Source organism: Chenopodium quinoa, unplaced genomic scaffold, assembly GCF_001683475.1.
Source record: "Chenopodium quinoa cultivar QQ74 unplaced genomic scaffold, ASM168347v1, whole genome shotgun sequence".
Lineage (NCBI taxonomy): Eukaryota > Viridiplantae > Streptophyta > Magnoliopsida > Caryophyllales > Amaranthaceae > Chenopodium > Chenopodium quinoa.
The window spans coordinates 892,437-920,166 of record NW_018744311.1 but is presented as its reverse complement, the minus strand read 5'-3'; the positions used below and the strand labels follow the sequence as shown (position 1 = coordinate 920,166).

The 27,730-nt window shown below is 36.4% G+C and overlaps 2 protein-coding genes and 1 pseudogene across 2 annotated transcripts; all 3 read left to right on the top strand.

Annotated features, from left to right (window-relative positions):
* Positions 1 to 11,222: 11,222 nt before the first annotated feature.
* On the top strand, positions 11,223 to 17,155 carry LOC110695976 (linoleate 13S-lipoxygenase 2-1, chloroplastic-like). The gene is made up of 9 exons (XM_021873225.1): positions 11,223 to 11,689; positions 13,116 to 13,387; positions 13,517 to 13,757; positions 14,166 to 14,486; positions 14,595 to 14,680; positions 14,865 to 14,975; positions 15,079 to 15,377; positions 15,732 to 15,998; positions 16,178 to 17,155. The coding sequence occupies exons 1-9, from the start codon at positions 11,296 to 11,298 to the stop codon at positions 16,935 to 16,937; spliced, it is 2,751 nt and encodes a 916-aa protein (XP_021728917.1). The 5' UTR covers positions 11,223 to 11,295; the 3' UTR covers positions 16,938 to 17,155.
* A 1,577-nt stretch (positions 17,156 to 18,732) lies between these two features.
* LOC110696191 lies at positions 18,733 to 24,398 on the top strand (annotated as a pseudogene).
* A 1,493-nt stretch (positions 24,399 to 25,891) lies between these two features.
* Positions 25,892 to 26,476, top strand: LOC110696153. The gene has a single exon (XM_021873441.1). The coding sequence runs from the start codon at positions 25,892 to 25,894 to the stop codon at positions 26,474 to 26,476; it is 585 nt and encodes a 194-aa protein (XP_021729133.1).
* The last annotated feature ends 1,254 nt before the right edge of the window (positions 26,477 to 27,730 follow it).

The window sequence follows — 27,730 nt, the reverse complement described above, 5'->3', positions numbered from 1 at the left end:
AGAAACTCCATTCCTCCTAACTTACGGTGCGGAAGCTGTTCTTCCAATAGAACACTACGAGCCGACTCTTCGAGTAATGCTATATGACGAAGAGGCAAACTGGGAAGCCATGCGCCTGGCATTAGACTCACTTCCTGAAAAGAGGGGCAATGCTGTCTTGCGCCATGAGATCTATCGCCTGAGAATGACTAGATCATACAACAAAAAAGTACACAGGCGTCCACTCAAAGTAGGGGACTTTGTACTTAGAAAAATGGAAGCAGTTGGTAGGGCTAATGAGTCTGGCAAACTAACTCCCAACTGGGAAGGACCCTACCGAATCTATGAGGAAGTCAGGGACGGTACCTACCGTCTGGAAACACCAGACGGACAACCGTTGCCTCGAACTTGGAATGTAGATAATCTTAAAAAATATTTCTTCTGAATGATGTAAAGTAAAGAGCTACTTAATAAAGTTTGCACTTACTATTCAATTTTGTATTACGAGGGGCATGCCGTCTGTACCTTTACAGTCGGCTACTCTCCATTGAGTTTTTCACTATCTTCAGAGGGGCATGCCGTCTGTACCTTTACAGTCGGCTACTCTCCATTGAGTATTTTACTCACAATACTTAGCTAAAAAGATTAGGGCCTAGCCGACCCTGTGCCTAACAGGCGACTACCCTTCTTTTACTTAGCACCTACGTTCACCAAGAACTTACCAAGGCCACCGACCGAATGATCAGACCAGGCGCCAAGCCAACTGATCAAATCTACAAAACTAATACGACCTGTCCCAACATCATAGCAGGCGTCCGACGGCATCCCTCCGGATGAAATTCGTCGCAGAGAGCAGCTCCCTTTTGGGTGGAATATTGTTCTATAAACTAATTACACGGCACCTATACGACTGTCCCCAAGGGCAACCACGTAGCCGTTTTTGAGACAAGGATAACTCTATCACTAACCAAACCAGTGGTAGCAGTTGACATCTGAGTCAGATGACCGCCTGTATTACTTGGGATAAATGCAGGGGGTACCTATTGAGTTAATAGCCAACAAACATTGGCGAATCAAGGGGTCTAGCCGGCCTACGCCGCCTGGTACCTCTACTTCTCAAACAAAAGTGACGGCGACTGAGTAACTCCAACGTTAACTCATAGTCACTCCCTCAAATTTGGTATGGAACCTAAAAGGTTTGAGTCGTCCGCCTGTTTTTAACAAACAAGGGCACTCAAACCCCTATTCCTACTAGGTAACCTATTGAGTTAATAGCCAACATTGGCAAATCAAGAGGATCAGCTGGCCTGGTACCTCTACTACTCAATCTAGATTGTGACGAAGACTAAGTAACTCCTATGTTAACTTAACAGTCACTCAAACTTAGTATGGAGCCTAAAAGGTATGAGTCGTCCGCCTGTTTTTAACAAACAGGGGCTCTCAACCACTACTCTTGCTAGGTTAACAAATTATGAGTTAAAAGCCAACATTGGCATAAAGGGAAACAACCGGTACCCACCGCTTGTTATCTCTACTACTCAATTCCTTGGCGACTAGGTAATACTCTATTTACTTGGTCAGACCACTTTCCTACTTGGTTAAAATTACAAAAAGACAGGCACGCCTGCCTAAAAAGGATCCAGACAAAATAGTTCGAATACCGATTGAATAAATGGCCGACTGATTGTCTATCCTGGAAACAGACAACCAGTCGTCCAGGGGCATAGGCGGCGTACTAACTATCCGTACATGTCTGCAACGTTCGGCCATGTACAACAGTCGGTCTAGTAAACAATGGGATATTAGATATGGAATACTTGGGCAAATTTGAAGCAAACAAAAATTCATTAAAAATAAGCCGGTCATTAAAGACCAGCAAAATATTCAAAGCCCCGGCCCCCTGGCCGGGTAAATACAAAGCAAACGGCACGCAGGCCGTGGAAAAAATACATTAAGCTTAAGAAGGGGGCAGTTCAGTATTAGCAGCTGTCGCCTGGTCAGCACTCTTCTTGCTGGACTCGGCATCAGCTGCATCCTTTTTTGATGCCTCACCCCCAAGTGGCACAAGCGCCACAACCGGATCCTCCTCCTCCTCCTCCAACGCATCTCCCAACGCCTCTTCTTCAGCAGCCGCCAGGATCTCTTGATTATATGTTTCCGAACACTGGCGGTACGTTCTTTCCCAAGAGGCAAAGTCGGCATTGGGGAACAGGCGGCCCCAGGTCATGCGCTGGATTTGAGCGGAGTCTTCCATCATCTCCCGGACGAGCTCTTTCTTCTCTTGCTCGGCCTTTTCCGAGAGCTCTTGGGTAAGACTCTTCTCTTGGCTCACCAGGCGTTCTTTTACGCTGGCCAAGGATTTCTCCATGGCTTCGTAAGAGTACATTTTTTGGCGAAGAGGTTTCAGCTCGGCCTTAAGATTTGTGATGGTCGCCTCCAGCTCGTCATTCTTCTTCTGGGCCGCCTCTAACTGAGCCCGAACAGCGGCGGTAGCCTGCGCCTGATAATAAAGAATATCAATGGTCAGTACTTCATTTTGGGCAATTTGAAACATTGTCTTATCACAGTTAGAGGCGGCCATAGCTTTTGCAGCCTTTACCTCTTTGTTTTTCCGATCAAGCGGCTTGCGAAGGCTGTTAACTCGGAGCAGGGCCTAAGTATAAAAAAAAAAAAAAACAGGCGTCAATTTCCAAACAAAAAAGATAACAGGCATCCTGGAATTCAAATACTCAAAAAGTATACCTCAGCAAGGACCCCTGCAATCCCATCAAGGTCAAGGGTGCCGGCACCCCTGACCGCCTCCCTTTCAGATGGAGGAACTACTTTGATCATGGACTTGGCTACCTCTACCAAGTCAAGCCCCTGAGGGCCGGCTGCATCGAGCGTAAAAAAGCAAGTTAGACCTAGTCAAGAAGGAAGCAAGTGTAAAAGTTTTTACAAGTAATTGTCCATACTTCTAGGCGGCCCCGCCGGGGTTTTAGAAGAAGTGGCCGGCTGCTTCTCAGCCGCCACTGTTTTCCTGGAAGACTCAGGAGAGCTTGCAACAGTCGTCCTCCGGGCCTTGGGGTCCGGCTGTTGCGAGGAAGAAGCTCTTGGAGTGCCCGACTGAAAAAAAAAAAAAAATAAAAATAATAAAGAGTTAGTATATGCATAAGACAACTCCTAAAAGAGGAAGAGTTTCGAAGCCTACCAAGGGTGCCCCCTTGTTGGGGGAGTCGGTACAAGACTGTTGCATGAGAGAGGCCCGCAACATGGCCGCCGCAGTCTTGGATGCTGTTATTTTACTCATGGCGTCAGCTGCAAAAAAATAAACAGCAAAGTTAGTAAAGATCCCAAGTAAACAAGGCGTGAAAAAACAGAGTATTTGTCAGGCCGACTACCTCTAGAGCACCGACTGCTGAGGCCACAGGCGGCCAAAAAGTACTCGTCATAGAGCCACTTGAAGCTCGGGACGCAGTTTAGGGGTACTTGCTCTCGTACCCCTGAAGTAGAGTTCACCCTAGTCTCTACTTTGAAGAGTCCTTTGTCTAGGATCTCTTTTTTAGCCTTTGGGGGAACAGGTGGCATGCTGCGGCCGCCTGCGAGAAGAGGCGGATCCCTATTCCACTTGTTAAAGCGTTGGTTCAGCTCCGTGTCTAAACCCTCGATGATAAGGAAGGTGTTCCGCCAATCCTTCCATTTGTTCGCCTTACCTCTCGTCATGAGGTAACCCCTATGGCTTGTTAATTGATACCAGCCGGTACCTCCCGACTTAGGGGTCCGGCTGAGATAGTTCATGTGGGCGAAAGCCTCAAAGCTTGGCTCCACCCCGTACATTTCGCACCCGGCCACATAGCCGAGTACGTTTACCCAAGAGTTGGGGGCTAACTGCCATAACCCCAAATCATACCCATCTAAAATCCGCTGAACAGCCGGATGTAATGGGAAGCGCAGTCCAGCTTTGATGGCCGCCACATAGCAGCCAAAGCAGCCGTCATCATAGCTGGTACCAGCCGGCCAGACGACAGTGTCTTCTGGATCCGGCACGAACAGTAAAAATTCGGGGCCCATTCTGTGGTTAGCTATAAAGCTCTCCACTTTGTCTTGCATGGCTGCGATCCGGCCCCGGGGTACCGTGCAGTAGTAGGGGGTGTTTTCCTCTCTGTAAGAGGCGGACGGCTCCGCCCAATTGTCCCCCTTCTCAACTGCATGAGAAAGCCTCGCCTCTTGTAGGCGGCTGTGTCTTTCTTCTGAGCCTGGAGAAGCGTGGCCAGAAGAGCTGGACTCGGACTCGTCCTCTGACGAGTCCGAAGAGGACGACTCCTCCCCTCTCCCAGAGGGGCCCGCCTCCTCTCCCTTAGAAGGAGCAGGAGGAAAAGTAGACATATCAACGGTGAAATGGGAAGGGACCACCTTGACCCCTCCCTCAGAACTGTCGGCTTGGCAGCCGCCTCGTTTCACTTCTACATCTGGCGCCTGGTCAGATGTTTCACTAATGAGCACCCTTTGGGAGGAGCCGTCCGAGTTTGAGATCATAGCAGTCTTTTTTGTTCTGGCCATCACGTTCTGCATAGACACAGATACAGTCGGACTTTGTATAAAGGGCAAAGATGGGTCCAGAAAAGGGCAGGCGGCACTCCTAGTCCTAGATTCAGCCGTCCCCGGTGACCGGCTGATCACTAACTTAGGTCGTGTCGTGTGCTTCCGTGGTGCCATTTCAAAAAATAAAAAGAAAATTAAGAGTAAGAGAACTGAGTTACCTGAACGAGTGACGGTTGATGAAGTTCTGGAAATCCGGTGCAGTCGGCTTGTCAGAACAGGCGGTAGGCAGAAAAGGTCCGAAATGTCAGAGCAAGTTCAGGGGTCCGAATGTTCTCGCAAAGTTCTCAAATGTGAAAATGACCGAAGTCAGCACTTCCTTATATAGGCAAAGTGAGAAGGCGAAGGGTCGCTTCCAAATTCAAAATTTGGGCGGGAAAATCTCTCGGCCATTTGCAAGGTGACACCTGTAGCAGGCCGTCGCCTGTCACCGTGCGGCACCTGTCACAGGTGACACGTGACCAGTCACGTGCCACCTGTGAGGGGCAAATGATTAGGGGATTTTTATCCACCAATCACCGTCTGACAAGTGGACCAACCAGGTTCCGCCACGTGTCCTTCACGTAGGCCAATAGGAGCCTGCCACGTGTCAATCACAGATACGTCCTCTACGGACCAATTGAGACACGCCACGTGTCCACCCATGCCAAATGGGAAAACCGGCCAACAAGGCCCAATCCTGTTTAGAGGCCCGGTCAGCCCTAGGTTTACCCTAAACCTAGAGAGTGGCACGCTTCTCAAGACTATAAATACTTAATTAATCCTCATTAAAGGGGATCAAGCAATTAATCTCACCTGAAGAACGAAACAGAACAGAAACATTACGGAACACACTAATAACCGGCTGATCTCGCTAACAAAGCAGATTACCTACATAAACACTCTCACCTAGAGAGATCTTATTACTTTAATTTCCGCATTAATTACTCCTAAATCAGGTACTAACTTGACCGTTGGAGGCGGAGCTCTCAGGAGTCTCCGTTATTTTGCAGGTACAGGCGTTCGGTTCCAGTCTCGGAATTGTAACTCTCCCGCAGGACATCAGAAAACCCCGAAACACCACTTGTGAGTGTCCCACATTAGAGAAAGAGGAGAGGTATTTTCACTTTATAAGGTAAAGGAGTTACTCCTATTATTGCCAATTGGTTTTAGTATGGAAGCTCCAAAGCCTTAATTATTTGTGGACCAAACTCTCCTCTCCTTATTCGGGTTGCCCAGGCCTGTTCTATCATGAGTAGTAACTAGTAACTACAACAATTTTGAGCACACTTTTTCAAAATAAGATTAGCTATTGTAATACCCGTAATTATATTGTACTCGCTAATTAATAAATTAATGTGTTTTTTTTTTGGTCTTTAATACACTAATCTGACAATTAATTAAAATTTATAATTGTATAATTTTAAAATTAAAAAAATTAATATGCTGAAAAAAAAATAATGAAACATTGGTGTCAAAAAAAATAATGAAACATTAGAGTTGCCTTTTGCTGAAATAACCGGTAAATAACCAAATTAAAATTATTCTCCGTAATCCGAAAATCACAATTCATGTTGTACAATTCAATTTTTATTAAGCAACCAAAGACAAAATAGGTTAAACCTCATCAAAATAAATGTTGCATATAGGTCCGCTGCACTAATATGGTCATGTGGACTGGGTCTAAAAACGTTTTACTTACTATTTCTTTTTTGAAAAAAATGCAATTCCAAAAATATACGCATGTGGTGTTGTCTACTTCAATAATTAGAGCAAATAATGAGCAATTAAATGTGCAGTCTCTCCGTCCTTTAATGATTTAACGACTTTATATATTTGTTTTAAGTATTTGATACGAATTATTTTATAACATTGAATTGTTATATTTATTGTACATAGTACTTATTTACTTTACACAAACTACCTCTATTCTTATATATAAAGTAATTATTATTATAACTCCTTTCTCTCTCCTCCTTTCTCTCTCCAAAACCCTAGCCTCCATTGTTGAATTTTGAAGGGGGCTTCCATTAATCGGTGGAAAGCCCCAATCCTTGTTTCTTTATTGTTTTCTTAGGTTTATAATAATGTTTCTTTCTTTTGGGAGGAACTTTTCTCCCTCGAAAGAAAGAGTTTCCGATCTCCTTCGAAAGACAAGGGTTTTTCGACCTCCTTCGAAAGACAAGGTTTATCTCCTCTTTTCGAGGGATAAATTTCTTAGTTTTGAATCTATGGTGACAGATCTAATGGATTGTCGTGAAATTATTTCGTTGGTGAAAAAGTTATCAAGTTTTCGAATACGAACAGATAAATCAAAAGAAAAACATCCTCACGGCTACAACGGATCGTTAGATTGTCTCTCCAACAAGGCTGTAGTTTTCAGCGATATAAGCGGGAGATGCTCCGCAGTGCAAGATCTACTCGACGATCGTAGTTTTTACGAAGGAAAATTCTATTTGATTCAATATCTTATGTATTTGTTAACGTCGAATCTCTATTAAACATGTCGTATGACTTTTAATTAATGAAATATTTTTGCTAATAAAAAAAAAACTACTTCTATTCTTTACTGTTTTAATGACTTTTAAATTTGTTTGTTTTAATTATTTTATTATGAATTGTTATAATTCTACATAGTGATTGTACTTCCTTACCTTACACAAAACCTAGAGGTGATGATCAACATTGGCCCGGCCCGAAAATAGGACGGGGTTGGACAAACATAAAAAAGCATTTTTAGTTTAAAAGCCTGGACCCGACCCGAAAAGCCCGCTACTTTTTTACGGATTTGGGCACGATAAATTGTGTTAAGGCCCGGCCCAATTTTTGATCACCTCTAATAAAACCTCACTTTTTTTTTTTTTTAGAATAATAATAATAAAACCTCACTTTTTGCTCACTTTCGCAGTCTAAAAATTATAAATTAACTGCTGATCTTTATTAGATGTCGTTTGAGTCATTATTATAATTATGAAAGAATAAATATATTTAGAGATCGAAAAGGGTTTTTTGTTAATTAAACGGTTTAATGTGTTAAGTCCAGTGCTTATATTACTCAATAAAAATTTCCATCAACATGGTCAAAGTTTGGCATGCAAATTGATTTTGTTTGCTTCAATTCACTAAAAAGTAAAAACAGAATTTGCTTTCTTATTTAAAAAAGCTAATTAGCATGAATATGGAGTGCGAAAATAAAACGATTAAATTAATCACACCCAAAATATCATGCAATTTAAAAAGAGATTTAGATCTAACAAATACATGATGTAACATTTGAATTAAATAAATATTTATCATCTAAGCAAAGCTATGACTTGTCATTGCATATCACACATCCTTATACCCTACTTTTCTATGTCGATGTCAACCATCCTAGTTAATAATAAAAGACATAAGCAAGTTCAATCATGGTTACTCAACCCAGCCTCATTTACTCGGCATTTTGTAATAATATAAATCAGATTTAGAGTCAATTGATATTTTAAAAAATTTACAATCGTGGGTTTGAATTATAAAAGCGCAAGCTAAGCTGGATTCTTCATGAACGAACTCTGATCTCTATATACTTCCTCCGTTCTTGTTTTACTTGACCCGTTTCATTTATCACGCTTGCCGATGTAAAACTTTAACCATCAATAACTTTAATTATTCATAAATAAAAATTATTATAAGTTATATATTATGATAGTGCATATTGAGACGATTCTAATATGATCTCACGTGAATATATTTATCTTTACGTATAATTCACAAAAGATGGTCAAAGGAGGGGTGATGAATAATGTAGAAGTCAAAGTGGGTCAAGTAAAAAAGAACGGAGGAAGTATATACTAATTAAATTAGGCAAAATTGATCTCAACACTCTGAACTATGGTTTGGGTGCACCCAACACTCTATACTTTGCTTAGTAGTCAAAACACCACAAACTAATGACTTGGGTGCAAAGCGCACCTTTAATTAGTAAGTTTTCCGACCACCATTCTCGCGGAGTTAGTGAATTTTCTCGATTTGCGTGTCGAAAAATATCCCGTAAAGGTTTTGAGGGTCATTTTGACTCTAAGGGTTCCAAATTAAGCTCGAAACAAGCAAAAAAATAGCATAAATGACTCAAGTCGGCTTAAAAAGCAATGACACACAAATTGAGATGTTTTATAACACGCTAAACAAATCATATCATGTACGCTTTTCTTTGCTTGTTTCAAGTTCAATTTAGGCCCTTTAAGGTCAAAATGACCCCTAAAACCTTTACGGGACATATTTCGGCATGCAAATCGGAAAAAAAAAAAATTAATTCATCTGCTCCGGTGAGAATGGTGGCCGAAAAATTCAATAAAGGAGTCATTAGTTTGTAGTGTTTTGACCACTTATCAAATTACAAAGTGTTGGGTGCACCCAAGCCATATTTCAAAGTGTTGAGGCTAATTTTTTACCATTATTGTGAATTACTTGACATTTTTGTAACAGTATAGGTCAGATTTAGAGTCTTTTTAAAAATTTATGATTATTATTTAATTACGGGTTTGAATTATAATCCCGCAAGCTAGATTATTCATGAACTCTCTGTCCATACTACTAAATTATCGTTGGTCTTATTAAGTTGATATGTGCTCTGGAGTGGATGTCCATGCATTATGAATTTATTGGTTTAAGTTCATTGCAACATGCATGTCAAGTACAGCATAATGTCGTTCAACTTTCAAATCATAAAATAAAAATAATAAGTAAACCTCTCAATTATTAAATGCCTCCAACGATACTGATTTACCAAATCTGATCTTGTAATAATGTTGTGAGATGACAGTTTCGTACTCCATTGCTCGATTGACATTTAACCGTGGACATTTTTACGATGGTCGTTTGAAATATGACTACCTTATTATTATTTTAATGATAAACAATATGAGCGATCTATTTTTTCACACTATAAATTGGACACAATTAATATTCTAATTGCTACAATGCAAATATAATTTTTGTAAATTTTAATCCAACATAAAATAAATATTTTTTAAGAAACTATAAAATAAGAGTAAAAATTACATAAATAAAATTAAAAATTTGATAAATTACAAAAATGTTGATAATAATATATTATAGCAAAAATAGAGTAATATAATTAATAACTTGGATAAAAATACTTTAATTATGCACTATATAATCATTAAAATATTATGATAGTCATATATCAAACGACCACTATAGAATTTTCATTTAACTGTGGCTTGAGAGTGATTTTTCTTAAGAACAAACTACCCGACCTTTTAACCTATAAAGGTAATGTTTGGAAAAATTAGCGATAGCTAGCAGGTTTCTTTTGCAGGTCGAGTAGCGGATAACTGTTAATTAGTTGTGGGTAAAGGTTAGCTGTTAATGTAGTGGTTAATAATACAAGTTTTTGGCAAAAATAACGGATGAAATGTTAACATACAGTAAAAATATACACATGCATTATATTTATAAAGTAAACTAATTAAATTTGTCAAAAGCTATTGGCTATCTTTCAAACGCTAATATTATTAACGTTTGACAAAAATTACTTAAACACTACATCTACCGCTAAGTCTCTAACCGCTACATGAATCACTTTCTTGCCAAACACACTTTATTTTCCCTAATAATATTTTGACTTGGTCCAAAACTAACCGCTACCCAAAACACAACCACCAAAGAGGCCCAAATTATAGACTCGTGTTCATCTTAATAACATGAAGTATTTATTTATTTATTTTTTTTTATTTTTTTTATCGATTAGAGACCATTGATCATTTGGTAGTATATTACTTAATTAGGAGTTAGCCAACATATTTGGTTGTGTATAATATAAGACACTTAATTTGATAATTATGGGAAATTTGAGTTATCAAGAGAAGAAATTTGGTAATTAAAATTGTTTTATTCCTACATGTCCATTTTTTATAGTCATCAACCAAACAAATCCTCCATTTCCAAATTAAAATGATTTTCCAATTCCCCCATTTTATTTGTTCAGCCAAACAATACCTTATAAAATATTTGATTTGGCTTTTTTTTTTTTTTTTTTTTTTTTTTTTTTTTTTTTTAATTTTTTGTCAAAAAATAGTTCGTTCTCCAACACTACTATTTGTTTGACTATTATTACGGGAGCCGAGGGTATTAGATAATTTTAGAGATGTACATAATATCATATAAGTATATAACTAATATATAAAACTAAATTTTTAGATAGGCGACGAGGCAGCGACATTATATTTTTGCTTTTTACCTTTTTAGGTAACTATTATATTGTTCTCCAATATATTATCCTTTGTTAAAGTAAATTAAAGCTTGATTTACCATTTCACCTGTTAATATTACTTGATCGACATCTTAAAGGTAGTGTAGGGTTAGAATCACCAATTAAGTAAGGATAGTTGAGGAACTCGTGGCCTATATTATGGGATCCCCTGGCCTTTCAAATGTAAGACAATTTGATCGATGTGCCCACAATGTGGGGGTAAATTCAACAGTTCAACACTTGTAATTATCTTCCTCTCAAATGTAACTACGCACATCACATGAATAGGAAAACAATAAAATTTCAAAATGACCAAAAACGTCTTGCATGTGTACGTACTCTCTAATTTTTGCTAAATTCCAAAATTTGTAAATTTACTTGCAAGCCCTCATCACCTTCTATATAACACACAAACCTATTATTATTATTCCATTATTCAATAATCACTTCTTTTTCTCTATACTATTGGTTAAAAATTCTAACCAAAAAAGAAAAAGAAAAAGAAAATGTTGAACACATCCACCAATAATATCAACTTATTATTACTACCAAAGCCTTTTTTAGGAGAAAAAGGTGAACAAAATAATGTTCAACTGTTTAATTCTTCTAGGGTTCATAAGGCATCATCACTTGGTGCATTATTTTTGTCAAGAAAGTTGTATGGTAGTGATGGTGATGTAACTAGGGCACATTGTGCTCGAAACGGTGGCCGCCTTAGAGTTAAAGCAGTAGCAACCACAGATAGTGAACAAGCTGTGAAAGTTAAGGCCACCATCTCGGTAAAACCAACTGTTGGTGGGTTTTTGACCAACGTTGGCTTCACCCGAGGGCTTGATGATATTACTGATGTGCTTGGTAAAACCCTCCTCTTGGAGCTTGTTAGTGGTGAGACACAAGAAAGTAAGTAAAAAAGAAAAACTACCTTAATATTCTAAATAATAATTTTAAAGACAGATTTAAATTTTACTCTGTAGATTGAAGCTAAAAGTTCGTTCCTGTAGTTGAGGCAAGATCTACTTTCATGATAGATTAGCTTATTTTGTGGGCAACGTAACTTATTCGAAAGGTGACATTTTATTGTCTATTAATAAACTAACTAGTGTATGTTGAATAGCCTCATCACTTGGCCTAAGACTCCCTCAATGATTGATGCATTGAGGCTTGATATTTGTTTAAGGATAGTTTTACAATGACTACACTGCGGACTAATCGAAGTTTTTATTGGCCTTTTTTTCAGTGCATTGCTTCCCAATTATTTTGTAGGTTGTGACTTTATTACTTTAATTTAATGAAGAAAAGGGTACACCTCAACTGCTCAAGTATCATGCATAAAATTATTAAAATCTCAAAGGTTGTTAATATAAGCTAGATAGAGTCACTTTATACTCTTTTAGGAAAAGCTCTTAAACTCAACGGTGTGAACTAGACAGATATACGTTAATACGTAGTACTAGTATAATACGATTGCAAATAACACTTAAAGATTGATTTTCAATCAAGGTTATTTAGAAATTAATCGATTGTACCAAATCTAATATAAAGATCAAACATCCTTGATGATTTCTTTACTATATATATATATATATATATATATATATATATATATATATATATATATATATATATATATATATATATATATATATATATATATTTATGGTTCCAACAAATCAAAATATTTCGTGCTAGAATAAACTTGCTTTTGTGTTTGATTAGATAGAATATTATGTCTCTATATACTGTATATTTAATTGGATCCAAAGCTGTACTAATTTTAGTTTTCATTTTATTTTTTTTTTTAAAAAAAAAGTTATACTTGTTTGCGAAAAAAGCTAAGCTATAAACGTGACAACTGATTTTGAATAGAGAAAGTAACGGTACGTATTGAATAGAAGAGATAAGACTAGATTGTATTATGCCATTAAAGGTAAGATAAGATATTTATATATATTTTTTTCATTTACTAAAAATGTCCAATTAATTTTTTTTTACAGTGTAGCACTTTCCTACATATTATTTTGGTAGATTAATGACTTTATTTTTACTTAAATGAAGACAAAAAGGGTACAACTCAACTACTCTAGTACCATGCAATACGCATACAAACTCTCAAAGGATAAATTAGTCATTTAAACTACACGATAATGTGACAACTAATTTTGAATAGGGAAAGTAATTGTACGTAAGTGTTATGTAGAGGAGATAAGAAGAGATTGCATTAAGCAATTAGAGATAAGATAAGAAATGGACGTACTAATTATTTTGTTTTATTACTTACTAATAATAAGTCCAATTTAACTTTTTTTTTCTTCCTATTACTGTGTAGAAACGGGATTGGAGAAGGCAACGATCAAAGGATACGCCCATCGTTCAAAGTCGTCCGAGGATGGAATAGTGAAATATGAAGCTGATTTTGTGGTTCCACCAGAATTTGGAGAAGTTGGTGCTGTACTTGTCGAAAATGAACACCACAATGAGATGTTCCTCACCGAGATCCACCTCGACGGGTTGCCATTAGGTTCAGTACATTTTTCTTGCAATTCATGGGTGCACGCTAAGTATGACAACCCTGAAAAAAGAGTCTTCTTCACTAATAAGGTGTGTATGTATTATATAAAAAAACATAAATTATCGCGTAATATAACAATTTTATTATCATTTGAGTAGGGAAATATTGTACAATATGTAACGTACTAATTAATTAGCAATGGTGTGATATATTTGTAGTCGTACTTGCCATCACAAACACCAAGTGGATTGAAGAAGTTAAGAGATAAAGAGCTTGAAAATATGAGAGGGGATGGAAAAGGAGAACGTAAGAACTTTGAGAGAATTTACGATTATGACACTTACAACGACCTTGGTGATCCAGACAAAGATGCCGCATTGTTGAGACCAGTATTGGGTGGTAGTAAAGAGCTTCCTTACCCTAGACGTTGTAGAACAGGACGTCCTCCTACTAAGACAGGTATGTACCACAGTAACATCTTATTCCATTTTTCTCGATATATTTTTAATATAATTCAACTTTAACGCTTGTCATTTTGTATACTCGTAAAACTCTAACCATAAATAAATCTATAATTACAAAGTACTACGTGTCTTCTCCTGAGGACATTTCCAAAAACATCTTACGTACTAGCATAATTGTAAAAAATTAGAATTATTGTTCCTAATTAACAATATGTGACACAAATCCTCCCACTATAGTAGTTGTATACTTGTATGTGTACCTCACAACTACAAACAAGATAACATCTCATTATCTCAACAAATTTTTAAAGCAAGCTAATTAACCAATTTAATACACAATAAAAACTCTAGATAAATTTTTATTAAGACATAATTACAAGACATTTTTATGTACAATATGCAGATCCAAGCTCAGAGAGCAGAGCCAACAGTGTATATGTACCTAGAGATGAAACATTCTCCGAGTTGAAGCAGACACAATTCGGGTTCAAAACCGTGTACTCGGTGTTACACGCCGTTGTACCATCATTAGAGACCGCGATGGTTGATCCCGACCTCGGTTTTCCATACTTTACGGCCATAGACTCGCTCTTCAACGAAGGCGTTAATTGTCCCGGGTTGCAAAAACATGGGTTCTTACCGGATATGTTGCCTAGGCTCATTAGAGCTGTTTCGGACCTTGAAGATAATATGCTTCGTTTTGAAGTCCCTAAGATATTTGATCGTACGTACATTACTTACTAAGACTTTCCTATGTATTAATTCCTTTGATATTATTAAATTCGACGAATTTGAACTAATTAACCAACAAGGAATTTTTTGGTTGATTCAGGGGATAGATTTTCTTGGTTTAGAGACGAAGAATTCTCTCGTCAAACTCTTGCTGGCTTAAATCCCTTAAGCATCAAGTGTGTTACGGTATGATATGCAAAACTATATATTATATAGTTTGTATATGAATCAAATTTATAAGATATTACTAGTTGAATTCAACATATTTTGTAAGTGATGTTACTATTATATAAAGTATCAATATATATATGATAATTAATTAGCATATTTGATAGCTTAGGATATGATCTTATGTGTAACAATTTTGCAGGAATGGCCGCTAAAGAGTAGCTTGGATCCGAAAATTTACGGCCCACCCGAATCAGCTTTGACTACAGAGCTTGTGCAAAGTCAGATAAAAGGATCCATGACTGTCGAGGAGGTAATTAAATCATATTTGAATTGATTAATTATTTTGTGCTCTCTATAATCACAAATTTATGGAGGTTGTAATTAACTAAATTAACAATTACATTATATTGCAGGCTTTGAAAGAGAAGAAGTTGTTTATAATAGATTACCATGATGCATTTTTGCCTTATGTGAACAAAGTAAGGGAGCTCAAGGGGACGACTTTGTATGGATCTCGAACTTTGTTTATATATGACAATGAAACACTTAGACCTCTAGCTATTGAATTAACTCGGCCTCCATGTAATGGGAAGCCTCAATGGAAGAAAGTTTATATGCCGGGAACTAGTGCCACTTCTGCTTGGCTTTGGAAGCTTGCTAAGGCTCATGTCCTCGCTCATGACTCTGGCTATCACCAACTTATTAGCCATTGGTACGTTGTGCACGGGCTTGGCCCAGTTTCTCATAGCGAGAAACAAAAATTGTTTTCATATGGTATTTTCGTATATAAACCAACTTTATCCAATCACCATTAATTGTGGAGTCTACAATAATGAAATAGTTATTAAATTATTTACGAAAATACCATGTGAGAAACAATTTTAGTTTCTCATTATGAGAAACTTGTATTTACCCGTTGTAGCACCATTATATTATATTGCTAGAGAAAAGTAAATCTAACCTTTATTTATTTTTATATATATAAAAAAAATAAGTATAGTATTTGGATGATCAATAGGCTTATGGACGGACTAACTAAGTTTTCTTGTTTACTTGTTAATTGTAGGCTTAGAACACATTGTTGCACGGAACCTTACATAATAGCAGCAAATCGTCAATTGAGCACAATGCACCCAATATATAGGTTGTTACATCCTCATTTTCGGTACACCACCGAGATCAATGCCCTTGCTAGATTAGCTTTGATTAATGCAGGTGGTATCATTGAAAGTTCCTTCTCACCGGGGAAGTACTCTTTGGAGTTGAGCTCCGTTATCTATGGATTGCAGTGGCGATTTGATCATGAAGCCTTACCAGCCGACCTTTTAAGCAGGTATATAATTTAAACTACTACCTCCATTTTAAATCATGTACAATAACTAAATATTATTTTTTGTGAGACATAAAAAATTTAATTGTTGCACAAATAGAGATAGTAACTCTTATTTTGAAATTCCATAATAATTATACTGAAGTTTCATGTATAATTTTTGTCGAACTTAAATTATATAGAGGAATGGCCGAAGAAGATCCATCAGCACCACATGGACTAAAGCTAACAATAGAGGACTATCCATACGCGAGTGATGGCTTAGAGTTATGGTCAATTATAAAGCAATGGGTGACCGATTATGTGAACCACTACTACAAAGATCCGAGCCTAGTAGAATCGGACCAAGAGCTTCAAGCTTGGTGGACCGAGGTAAGAACCGTAGGGCACGGAGACAAGCAAGACGAGCCATGGTGGCCGAACCTTAAAACAAACAAAGACCTAATCCATATTGTGACAACCATCATATGGGTGACTTCAGGGCATCATGCAGCCGTAAACTTTGGACAGTATGCCTACGCGGGTTACTTCCCTAATAGGCCTACTGTCATGAGGGCTAAGATGCCTACAGAAGACCCCACTGACGAGGAGTGGAAACACTTCCTCGAAAAGCCCGAGGAGACACTACTTCGAAGTTATCCTTCTCAAATACAAGCTACTAGGGTAATGGCAATATTGGACGTGCTTTCGGGTCATTCACCCGACGAGGAGTATCTAGGTGAAAATATGGAGGCATCTTGGGAGGAAGATCCTATGATAAAGGCGGCTTTCGAGAAGTTTAACGGGAGATTAAAGGAGTTAGAAGGGATCATCGACGAGAGGAACGCTAATGAAGCTTTGAGGAATAGAAATGGAGCAGGTGTTGTGCCTTATGAATTGTTGAAGCCTTTCTCTACTCCTGGTGTCACTGCTATGGGAGTTCCAAACAGCATCTCTATCTAATAATGTAAAACATCATTGGAATAAATAATGATAGAATAAAATGTATGTAACACATGTAGTTTATGAAGTCTACATACAATAATAGATCTATGCACAAGTACGTGTTACTCTAAGATCCATGAAAGTTGTTGGGACTTTTGATTATAGTAAGTTCAATGAAGTAGTTGTGGCTTTGGTAAAGTACGTCTTTGCAGAAATGATTTCTCTCTTGATCATAATTTTTATTTATATCTTTCTCTGTTTTTATTTACTTGCAACACACCTCTTTAGAATTAATGTAAAGATGGATGAAGGATGTGTCTGATTTAATTACGTGCCTTGTAATTATAGGTCCAATCTAGACTATCTAGTCCAGTTCACAATTGAGCCCACAATATATCTAGTACTCCGTATCTCTAATCAACCGAACACTATTTTTAGTTTTTTTTTTTTTTTTTTTTTTTTTTTATAATTTTTTTTTTCTTATTTATAATCAAGGTTCACTTTCTCATTTAACAACCAAAATAAATAAATAATAATAATAATAAAATTGTAACTTCAATCGTGGCAAATTAAGTTATGGTTACATTTTTTTTTTGTTTTGAAAATTTTTGGTTACATACGTACTGCATCATTTTTTTTTATTTTTTTTTTATTTTTTTTTTTTGCTTCAGAAGAGGTAAACAAATTTTTGTTACTTGTACTGTATAGTTAGTTGTTTTTTTTTGAAGGGGGGAGATCTGTATAGTTAGTTGTTTAGTACTTTGTATTACACTCTTTCTTATTTATAGGGGTTGCTTATTCAGTGGGGTTACTTATTATAAGTAACCCATGAGTCCATGACCGACTGAATAACCCCAAAATAAGTAACTGATTGATTGAGTAACAATAACCCCTACTCCGTATAAGTAATTTCGGTCATACAGTGTGGCCGTAGAATAAGCACCGAAAGATAATACGAAGTAGAAAACAAATAAATATGTACTTTTTGTTATTTTAGTTTAGTGATTAGAAATACAATTAAGATACATTATAATACTTGCTTTATTTAGACTTTCGTCATTTTTAAACTTCTCAATCTCTAGTACTACGAGTCATCAATAATTCATTATTTTGATATTGTACTAAATTGGTCCAAATTACTAGTCGTTAATGACTAGTAATAATGTCTGTAGTAATTAAAATCTTGTTGGTAGTTTGGTACTAAGTTGGCAATCATTTTATGTAGGACTGTTCACATTTACTTAACTGAACTGAACTAAACTGATTGGAGTTGAACTGAACTGAACTGAATTGAGCTGAAATGAATATTTTATGAGAGAGGAAAATTAGGAGCTGAATTGATCTGAACTGATTGGAGTTGAACTGAACTGAACTGATTAGAGCTGAACTGAATTGAACTGAACTGAACTGTAATTAAGTAAATGTAACATGCTCGTAGTATACAAAATTATTTTATTTTGATAGCTGTTACGTAGTACGTAGAATTTGGGCTTTGATTGATACAATTATAGAGCAACTTTTTATGATACTAAGTGAATACCAACTAAGCAAAAATTAGTACCAAAAAGGTTATGAACTTAGAGTCAAAAATAAGGATAAAGGGCTTGAAATAGTCTTGATGAACACTCATGATGGTTCGCCCTAGTCATTTTTTCCTACCTATCACATCTATCACATGCATGTAAACAAAAACAATAAAAAGGAAACATACCACAAACGTTTTGATCTTATTGCTAATTTTTCAAAAGTTATTTCAAAAGTTATACTATCTCCGTTTCATTTTAGTTGACACATATTCTTTTTAAGGATGTTTTTTTTTTAGTTGACACGTTTCCTTTTGGCTGTACATCCATTTTAAATATCTCTTAAAGTGATCAAAAGTTACCCCTAAAATGAATAAAAGTTACCCTAATATGTATAAAAGTAACCCGATACAAATAAAAATAATCTATGTTTTATTGGCAAAGAATCACATTTTAAATGACTAAAATTCAATTATTAGTGATTGAAAGTAATTTAATGACCCTTATAAAAATTTTCTTGTTCGATTTATAAAAAAAATCATATTATGTTCAAAGTTACCCAGAAAAGGCAAAAAGTTACCCTAAATTGGCTTAAAGTTACCCCTCTACTGCTCGATGTACACTAATATTAGTGTAAACCGGATGTATACAAAAGTTACCCAAATTTTTTACCATGCATTTACAAGCTACCCCACTTGCTTTTTCATTCTCTCTCACACTCTCTCCTCTTCTTAATATATGTGCAATGTGCCTAAATCAAACGCGTCAACTAAATAGAAACGGAGGACGTAGTATATAGTGAATTTCCTTGCAAGCCCTCATCAACTTTGTTTTATAAATCACAAGAAACTTCATTCTTACATCTCCATATCCATCATCCAAAAAAAAAAAAAAACTTTCTTCTTCTTAAACAACTTAGCTTAGCTTCAAAAAATATATAAAAATGTTGAGCACATCCACGGTTGTGATCAACACAACCCCATCACCAAATCTATCGCGAAAGCCCTTTGTTGGAGGAGGTGAACAAAATTATGTTAAACTCTTAAACTCCTCTAGGGTCATAAATAATGCATCAGTAGGTGCATTATTTCTATCAAGAAGATTGTATGGTGATGGTGTTGTAACTAGGGCACACCGAGCTCGAAACAGTGGCCTTAGAGTGCAGGCAGTAGCAACCAAATATAGCGAACAATCTGTGAAAATTAAGGCCATTGTCTCGGTAAAACCAACTGTTGGTGGGTTATTGACCAACATTGGCATAGGCCGAGGGGCTGATGATATTGTTGATGTGCTTGGTAAAACCCTCCTCTTGGAGCTTGTTAGTGGTGAGGAAAAACAAAGTAAGTTATAAAAACAACGAACTAGTATAATATACAAGTATTATACTTCAATTAGGGTTGTCTAATAATTCCAAAGACAAGATTATTTAAATTTTAAATATATAGATCGATAACTTTGAACAATTGAAGTACTTATTAAGGCAAAATCTTGTACACGTTTTTAAGTACTTGTGCCATTTAGATTGTTACAACTAACATTTACACATCACTTTACTTAATTGATATAATTTGATTTTTCTCGAGAACAAATTTATCACAAAAATGATTGAATGTACCAAATTTGCAAATTTGATAGTGGAGACGTATGCACAATGCTCACTGCCTTTTAATTTATTGACATCAATATGCATATATATAGGAGGAAATCCAACCTTAGCTAGTTTAATTGTATGTCACATATATAACTAATAATTATTAATTTAAATTATGCCTTTAACTAATAATTATTAATTAGAAGATACAGGATCAGATAAGGAAAAAATCAAAGGATACGCTCATCGTTCATTGGTAGAGGATGGAATGGTGAAATTTGAAGCTAATTTTGTGATTTCGCCGGAATTTGGAGAAGTGGGTGCTATTCTTGTTGAGAATGAACACCACAAAGAGATGTAACTCACTGAAATCGTACTCGATGGACCGAATTTTGGTCCAGTTCATATTACTTGTAATTCATGGGTGCACTCCAAATATGACATCCCTGAAAAAAGAGTATTCTTCGCTAGTAATAAGGTATAGAACAAACGAATGAACGATTTTCATAAACTCTTTTGATTAACAAGTCTAATTTTAATCGTTTAAATACTCTCAATTCGCGGTATAATTTTCAAACATATACGTACGTGAAAATATTGTATGATTTGTAATGACCAATTTGCAATGGTGTAATATTTGTAGTCTTACTTGCCATCACAAACACCAAGTGGATTGAAAGAATTAAGGGAGAAAGAGCTTGAAAGTTTGCGAGGGGATGGGAAGGGTGAACGTAAGAACTTTGAGAGAATTTATGACTACGACACATACAACGACCTTGGTGCTCTAGACACGAAACCCGAACTCGCAAGACCTGTATTGGGTGGTACTAAAGATCTTCCTTACCCTCGACGTTGTAGAACTGGACGTCCTCCTACTAAAACAGGTATATAATTTTTATACTCTCAATCATCACTATTCTCATTTATAATTAACAAGGTATCCTCTGTTCAGGGGCGGACCCACCTTTAGTCATAGTGGGTCCGGTGACACAGTATTTTTTTTAAAAAATAAAATATCAAAGAGACCCCTTATTATAGATAGGTGGTCTCTTTGATGCTGCTAGAAACAATATCAAAGAGACCGCTTATTAAGATAGGAGATCTCTTTGATGCTGCTATAGCTACAAAAGACTTGGTGTGTTTTTTTTATATATTAAAGAGACCTATTATTTATATAAGAGGTCTCTTTGATGCTGCTATTGCATTTCACAATTTTTTTGCGTTACTTTTTTTCATTAAAGAGACCAGTTATATTTAATAACTGGTCTTTTAAGTTATCTCACTTTTTTTTGTATAATTTTTTAATAAATTTTTTTCCCTTTTTATATCTTATATTTGTACAACCAATTTTAATATTTCCCCATAATGCTTATCAATTAACTAAAAAATCATAAAGTTAATTCAATATAATAATTTTATTGTACCATTGGTTTATAACGTGTTATTTGTAGTATTTTCGACTTGTAAAATTGAATTCTTAAGTACTGTATTTGGTTGTGATATGAATTTTTGTGTCCTATTTTTGGATTGAAATCAATTTGGTATATGTATATATACATATATATATATATTTTATACATATAAGTTTTGGATTGAAATTAATTATGAACAAGACATGGAAAAAAAAATTGTACTTTCACAAATGATCAATAATTGATGGTGACACACTATCTCGGAAATCCTGGATCCGCCACTGCCTCTGTTCCTTAAATTTATTTTTTGACAGGGTTATATGAATAATGGAAAAAGTCAAATTGTGACGATTAAATTCCAAATCTAACAACATATTCTAAGTTTTCTAACCACCTTTATACATATAATAACATGCTGTTGTACCATGTATGTATACAATATGCAGATCCAAGGTCGGAGAGCAGAGCCGGCAGTGTATATGTACCTAGAGACGAAACATTCTCAGAGATAAAGAACGCACAATTCGGGTTCAAAACCGTGTACTCGGTGCTACATGCTGTTGTACCATCATTAGAGACCGCATTGGTTGATCCTGACCTCGGTTTTCCATACTTCACGGCCATAGACTCGCTCTACAACGAAGGAGTTAATTGTCCCGGCTTACAACAACACGAGTCCTTACGGACTGTGTTGCCTAGGATCATCAAAGGCGTTACTGACTTGAAAGATAGTGTGCTTCGTTTCGAGCTCCCCAAGATTTTTGATCGTATGAACACTAATTACTTTCTTATGTTAAGCTACAATTAATTAACAAGCTTGAATGAATTCTGCACTAACCAATTAAGTTTTTATTTTTTTGGTTAACTTATAAAATACAGGGGATAGGTTTTGTTGGTTTAGAGATGAGGAGTTCTCTCGTCAAACTCTTGCTGGATTAAATCCTTTAAGCATCAAATGTGTTACGGTATGATATGTAAAACTAAATATTATAAGTATATGGATTGATATAAGATACAGTACTAATTGAATGTGGCAATTTATCAATATATACTAGTATGTTTATTAGCCTATTTGATTGCTTAGGATCTCATATGAAACGATTATAAACTTGCAATTTTGAAGGAATGGCCGATAAAGAGTAACTTGGACCGGAACATTTACGGCCCACCCGAATCAGCTATGACTACAGAGCTTGTGCAAAATCAGATAAAAGGCTCCATGACTGTTGAACAGGTTAACTAATCAACCTTATGAGGATAAGCTTTAATTAATTTTTTTTCGAGGTGATTGGATGTAACAATTAATGATATAAATTGCAGGCTTTGAAAGAGAAGAGGTTGTTTATAATAGATTACTATGATGCATTTTTGCCTTATGTGAACAAAGTAAGGGAGTTGAAGGGTTCAATTTTGTATGGATCTCGAGCTTTGTTTATTTACAACGACACAACACTTAGACCTCTAGCTATTGAATTAACTCGGCCTCCATTCGATGGGAAACCTCAATGGAGGCAAGTTTTTACCCAAGGAACTTGTGCCACTTCTGAATGGCTTTGGAAGATTGCCAAAGCTCATGTTCTTTCCCATGACTCTGGCTATCACCAACTTGTTAGTCACTGGTACGTTACGTAGTATACGTACGTTTTCATTAATTATTGATAAGATTGCATAAATTTGAGGATATGATTTTATTTGTCTAGCTACTTTTATATGATAATGAAAAAAAAGAGTTGATCAATACATGTAAATTCATGAATGTGAGCTAACTACATTTTTATTTTGTTCGTTTTGGTGAATGTAGGCTTAGAACACATTGTTGCACGGAACCTTACATAATTGCTGCAAATCGTCAGTTAAGTGCAATGCACCCAATATATAGGTTGTTACATCCTCATTTTCGGTATACCATGGAGATCAACGCTCTTGCTCGAGTAGCTTTGATTAATGCAGGCGGTATCATTGAAAGATCCTTCTCACAAGGGAGGTACGCAATGGAGTTAAGCTCTGTCATCTATGGAGCAGAGTGGCGATTTGATCAAGAAGCCTTACCAGCCGACCTTATTAATAGGTATATCAGTATATGTAATAAAAACTCTAGCTAATTATTAAATTAATTAATTGGTAATTAATTTAATTAGCTTGTAATGGTCTGAAAATGTGAGTGCATACATGTTGATGTGTTGGAAAATTTAGGGGAATGGCGGTTGAAGATCCATCAGCACCACATGGGCTAAAGTTAACAATAAAGGATTATCCATACGCGAATGATGGCTTAGACCTATGGACTATCATCAAGCAATGGGTGACGGATTATGTGAACCACTACTACAAAGATTCGAGCCTAGTAGAATCGGATCAAGAGCTTCAAGCTTGGTGGACCGAGGTAAGAACCGTAGGGCACGGAGACAAGAAAGATGAGCCATGGTGGCCCGGCCTTAAAACAAATGAAGACTTAATCCAAATCGCGACAACCATAATATGGGTGACTTCAGGGCACCATGCTGCTGTCAACTTTGGACAATATGCCTATGCAGGTTACTTCCCTAATAGGCCTACACTCACTAGGACTAAGATGCCTACAGAAGACCCCACTAACGATGAATGGAACAACTTCATCGAAAAACCCGAGGATACACTCCTTGGATGCTTCCCATCTCAAATACAGGCTACTAGAGTTATGGCAATTTTGGATGTGCTCTCAGGCCATTCACCTGAAGAAGAGTATTTAGGTGAAAAATTGGAGCCTTGTTGGGAGGCAGAACCTATGATAAAGGCGGCTTTCGAGAAGTTTACCGGGAGATTAAAGGAGTTGGAGGGGATCATCGACGAAAGGAATGCTAATGAAGCATTAAGGAACAGACATGGAGCAGGAGTTGTGCCTTATGAATTGTTGAAACCTTTCTCTAAGCCTGGTGTCACTGCTATGGGAGTTCCAAACAGCATCTCTATTTGAAACTAATATAAAACTTTGGGATAAATAATGAATGAATAAAATCTATGTAAAACATATATATAGTTCATGATGAAGTCTACAATAAGTTTTTGGGTCTTTTTATTTTAGTGAGTTCAATGCAAGAAGTTATACACGCATGGCCTTTAATTTGCTAAAATTTTCAAATAAAGCACAAGTGTCACGCCAGTTTTACTTGTTTGATTTGAAACTAAAGAATAGATAAATTATAATAATTCATATTATTCATGTTTTTTTTTGGTGCAATTATTTTATTCATATCTATTGATGTGTTATACTAATATACTCCGTACTTCGTATATGGTATAACGTTTTGATAAACTTGAGCTATCTATAACTCTATATTAGTATAATTAAGTATATAGGCAAGGTTAATAGATGAATAATACAAAAAGTCAAAATATGTCTTTTTTTTAAACGAAACAACAGAATTTTTTCTATGGAGGAGAAGTAATGAGTCATCACTATAAACCTCAAGAGTCAGAGCAATTGGTACCTTATCTCATTACTTGGCTGAGTCAGCAGCAGAAGATGGAAGATCAAGAGAAGGTTCTGGAAGGTTGTTAGTTTGTTAGAGAGAATCTTCGTAATAAGAGAATATAAATTCTGTTTTAGGCTTTATTGTTGGCTGTTTTTTGTAATCAAAAGTTTAGTGTGAAAACACTTTCTTTGTCGATCTATTTTCTGTCTCTAAATTTAGCCTTTGTAATCTCAAAAGTTTTGATGAAATCAATGAAGTTTTGGTTATTTTCTTACTTTTCTATTGAAGAATTCTTCAGTTTTATTACCAGCATGAAACAGCCTTGCGAATTTGCGATGCTGTCAAGAAAGCTTTCACCCTTGCTTGGACTGCAAAATCTCTCGAGACCTAAACCAATTAAACCTTCCTATTTGCTTTAAAAAAAAAAAAAAAAAAAAAATCCTTCCTATCTGCACCCATACATGTTAATGTTGGTGCTTTTTATTAATGCTTAATTAATAAATCTTAGCTTCCTAATTGCTCCAATTAATGCTTTTTAACCTGCAAGCATAGCAGTTAATGAATCCTTAATGATTTCTACTCTAAAGGACAGAGGTTTGTAGACATATATGTGAATTGATCAGATAATATACATATACTCGTAGTATAGATTGGTAATTAAGTCACCTTACAATCAGTACATATCAATATTATTAAATGGATTGATACACTTACCTTTTTATTTATTAATTATTTTTTTTTTTGAGTAGATTGATACACTTTGTATTCAATTAACCAAATGCCCTGCCAACAAGAAGCAACATAAATCATAGAGTGCGTGATTATGACCCTGATTGTAGTGTTTGTCATCGTGATTTCGAGACGACCCTTCACGCCCTCGACTGGTCATATTCTTGATTGGTGGGAGAGTTGCTTTGTGGAGCTTGATTAAACTGATGTTGTGGGTGTGGTGACTTTGTGTTGGGCTATTTGGGGTGCTCGCAATTCCCTTGTGATGGAAGGCGAGAACCCGGATCCTGCGAATATTGTGAGCTACGCAATTAAGACGTGGAATGAGGCTAGTGGGGAGTCCGAGAAGACTAAGGATGGGGGTACGAGCAGCAGCTTGCCCACGGTGTGGTCTCCTCCAGCCAGGGATTTCTTGAAGGTCAATGTTGATGCAGGGTCAGTGCGAGATATGGGGTCTGGTCTGGGTGCGATAATTAGGGACAGCGATGGTCAGGTGTGCGCTTGTGCTACCTGGCAGGGCCGTGAGTGTTGGGAGGTGGTCATTGCTGAAGCAAAAGCGGTGGTCTTCGGTCTTAAGCTTGCTAATGAGGTGGGTGCTCGAAGGTTGGTGGAGGAAAGTGACTGCTTGACAGTCATTCAATCCTTCCGTGAAGCTGCTAAAGGAACTAGTGCCTTTCATATGCTATTAGATGATATTTTAGAGCTTAGTTCTACTTTTGATGATGTGATTTGGTCCTTTGTTAGGCGAGAAGGGAACAAAATAGCACACGAATTGGCTCACTTTCAACCGTTTGTGGTGTATTCCCCGATCGTATTGTTGAACTTGCTTCAATTCCATTGCTTCTATTAATTAAAATACATACCTAGCTAAAAAAAATAAAAAATAGAGTAACACATAGTTACCATAACTTATGATAGAGTGTGAAAAGATAGAATATGCAAAAGTAATTAACTAAGATATTTGCAATTCTATCTTTTCATATATTTACCATAAGTTATGGTAACGTGTGAACGAAAAAAGCCATTCGGATCATTATCCTCATAAGAGCTGAATATTTATAATACAATGTTTCTTTTCCTCAAAAAGAAAATCAAATCAAATAATATATTTCCTAAATATATCTTAATATATTGCCATAAATAACTTGGAAATTGGCTATATAAGTAAAGGGTTTAAACCTTATTTGAACATCCAAACAAGAGTGAAAGAGAAGGAAGATCGAGGAATCAACATAATTCGATTATTGGCATAATAATGGAGAAAGAAAGGTCGAATGCTCATCTTCCAACGGAGCTAGTAATCGACATACTGGCAAGGCTACCCGTCAAATCTCTCATGCGTTTCAAGTGTGTTTCCAAGTCATGGTGTCAACTCATCAACGATAAGTTCTTCATCAAAACCCATGTTGATCGATCCCTCAAATCAAATTCAAATAATAAACTCATTCTTTCTTCTTTCAAAACCAAGCGTAATTGTTACTCTTTTGAATATCACCAATCCGACTACCATGTCAATCAACTCTTTTACCCTCATAAATTTGGCTTTGTTATAGGCTCGTGCAACGGCTTACTATGCATTGCATCAAATCGCCGCAGGAGAGTTTCACTTTACAACCCCGCGACTCGAGCCTATAAAAAACTACCGCCCTTCAGTTTTAACGATGAAAAAAACATCTACGAACCTTTTCACACGGCTGCTTTTGGTTATGATTGTGTATCGGATGATTATAAGGTTTTAACATTTATGAAATCACAATCGAAGATAGGCATTATATCTAAGCTCTATAGTTTGAAAACAAATGTTTGGGAGACTATTCCAAACCCTCCTTGGAAGAATTTCAAGTATTTTAAGACCACAAACAGTGTTTTGGCCAACAACACTTTGCATTGGAAGATTCCTAATCCAAAAAAAATGATGTCAGAAGAGTTAAGGTGTTTCGATCTTTTCACACGAAAGTATTACAAGATACACCTCCCTGAAGTACTTAATTTTGATTCATCTAAATTGACCCTTTTTAAGGGTCGAGTGTGTATCGTGACATGTACGTTGGATATATGGATGCTGGAGAAATATGGTGTGGAAAAGTCTTGGACTCGAATATTT

Excerpts from the sequence above, each read along its gene's own strand:
- LOC110695976 (XM_021873225.1), top strand. The coding sequence starts at position 11,296 with ATGTTGAACACATCCACCAATAATATCAACTTATTATTACTACCAAAG. Across the intron at positions 14,487-14,594 it reads AGTCCCTAAGATATTTGATC|GGGATAGATTTTCTTGGTTT; the intron begins GTACGTACATTA and ends TGGTTGATTCAG. Across the intron at positions 14,681-14,864 it reads TAAGCATCAAGTGTGTTACG|GAATGGCCGCTAAAGAGTAG; the intron begins GTATGATATGCA and ends ACAATTTTGCAG.
- LOC110696153 (XM_021873441.1), top strand. The coding sequence starts at position 25,892 with ATGGAAGGCGAGAACCCGGATCCTGCGAATATTGTGAGCTACGCAATT.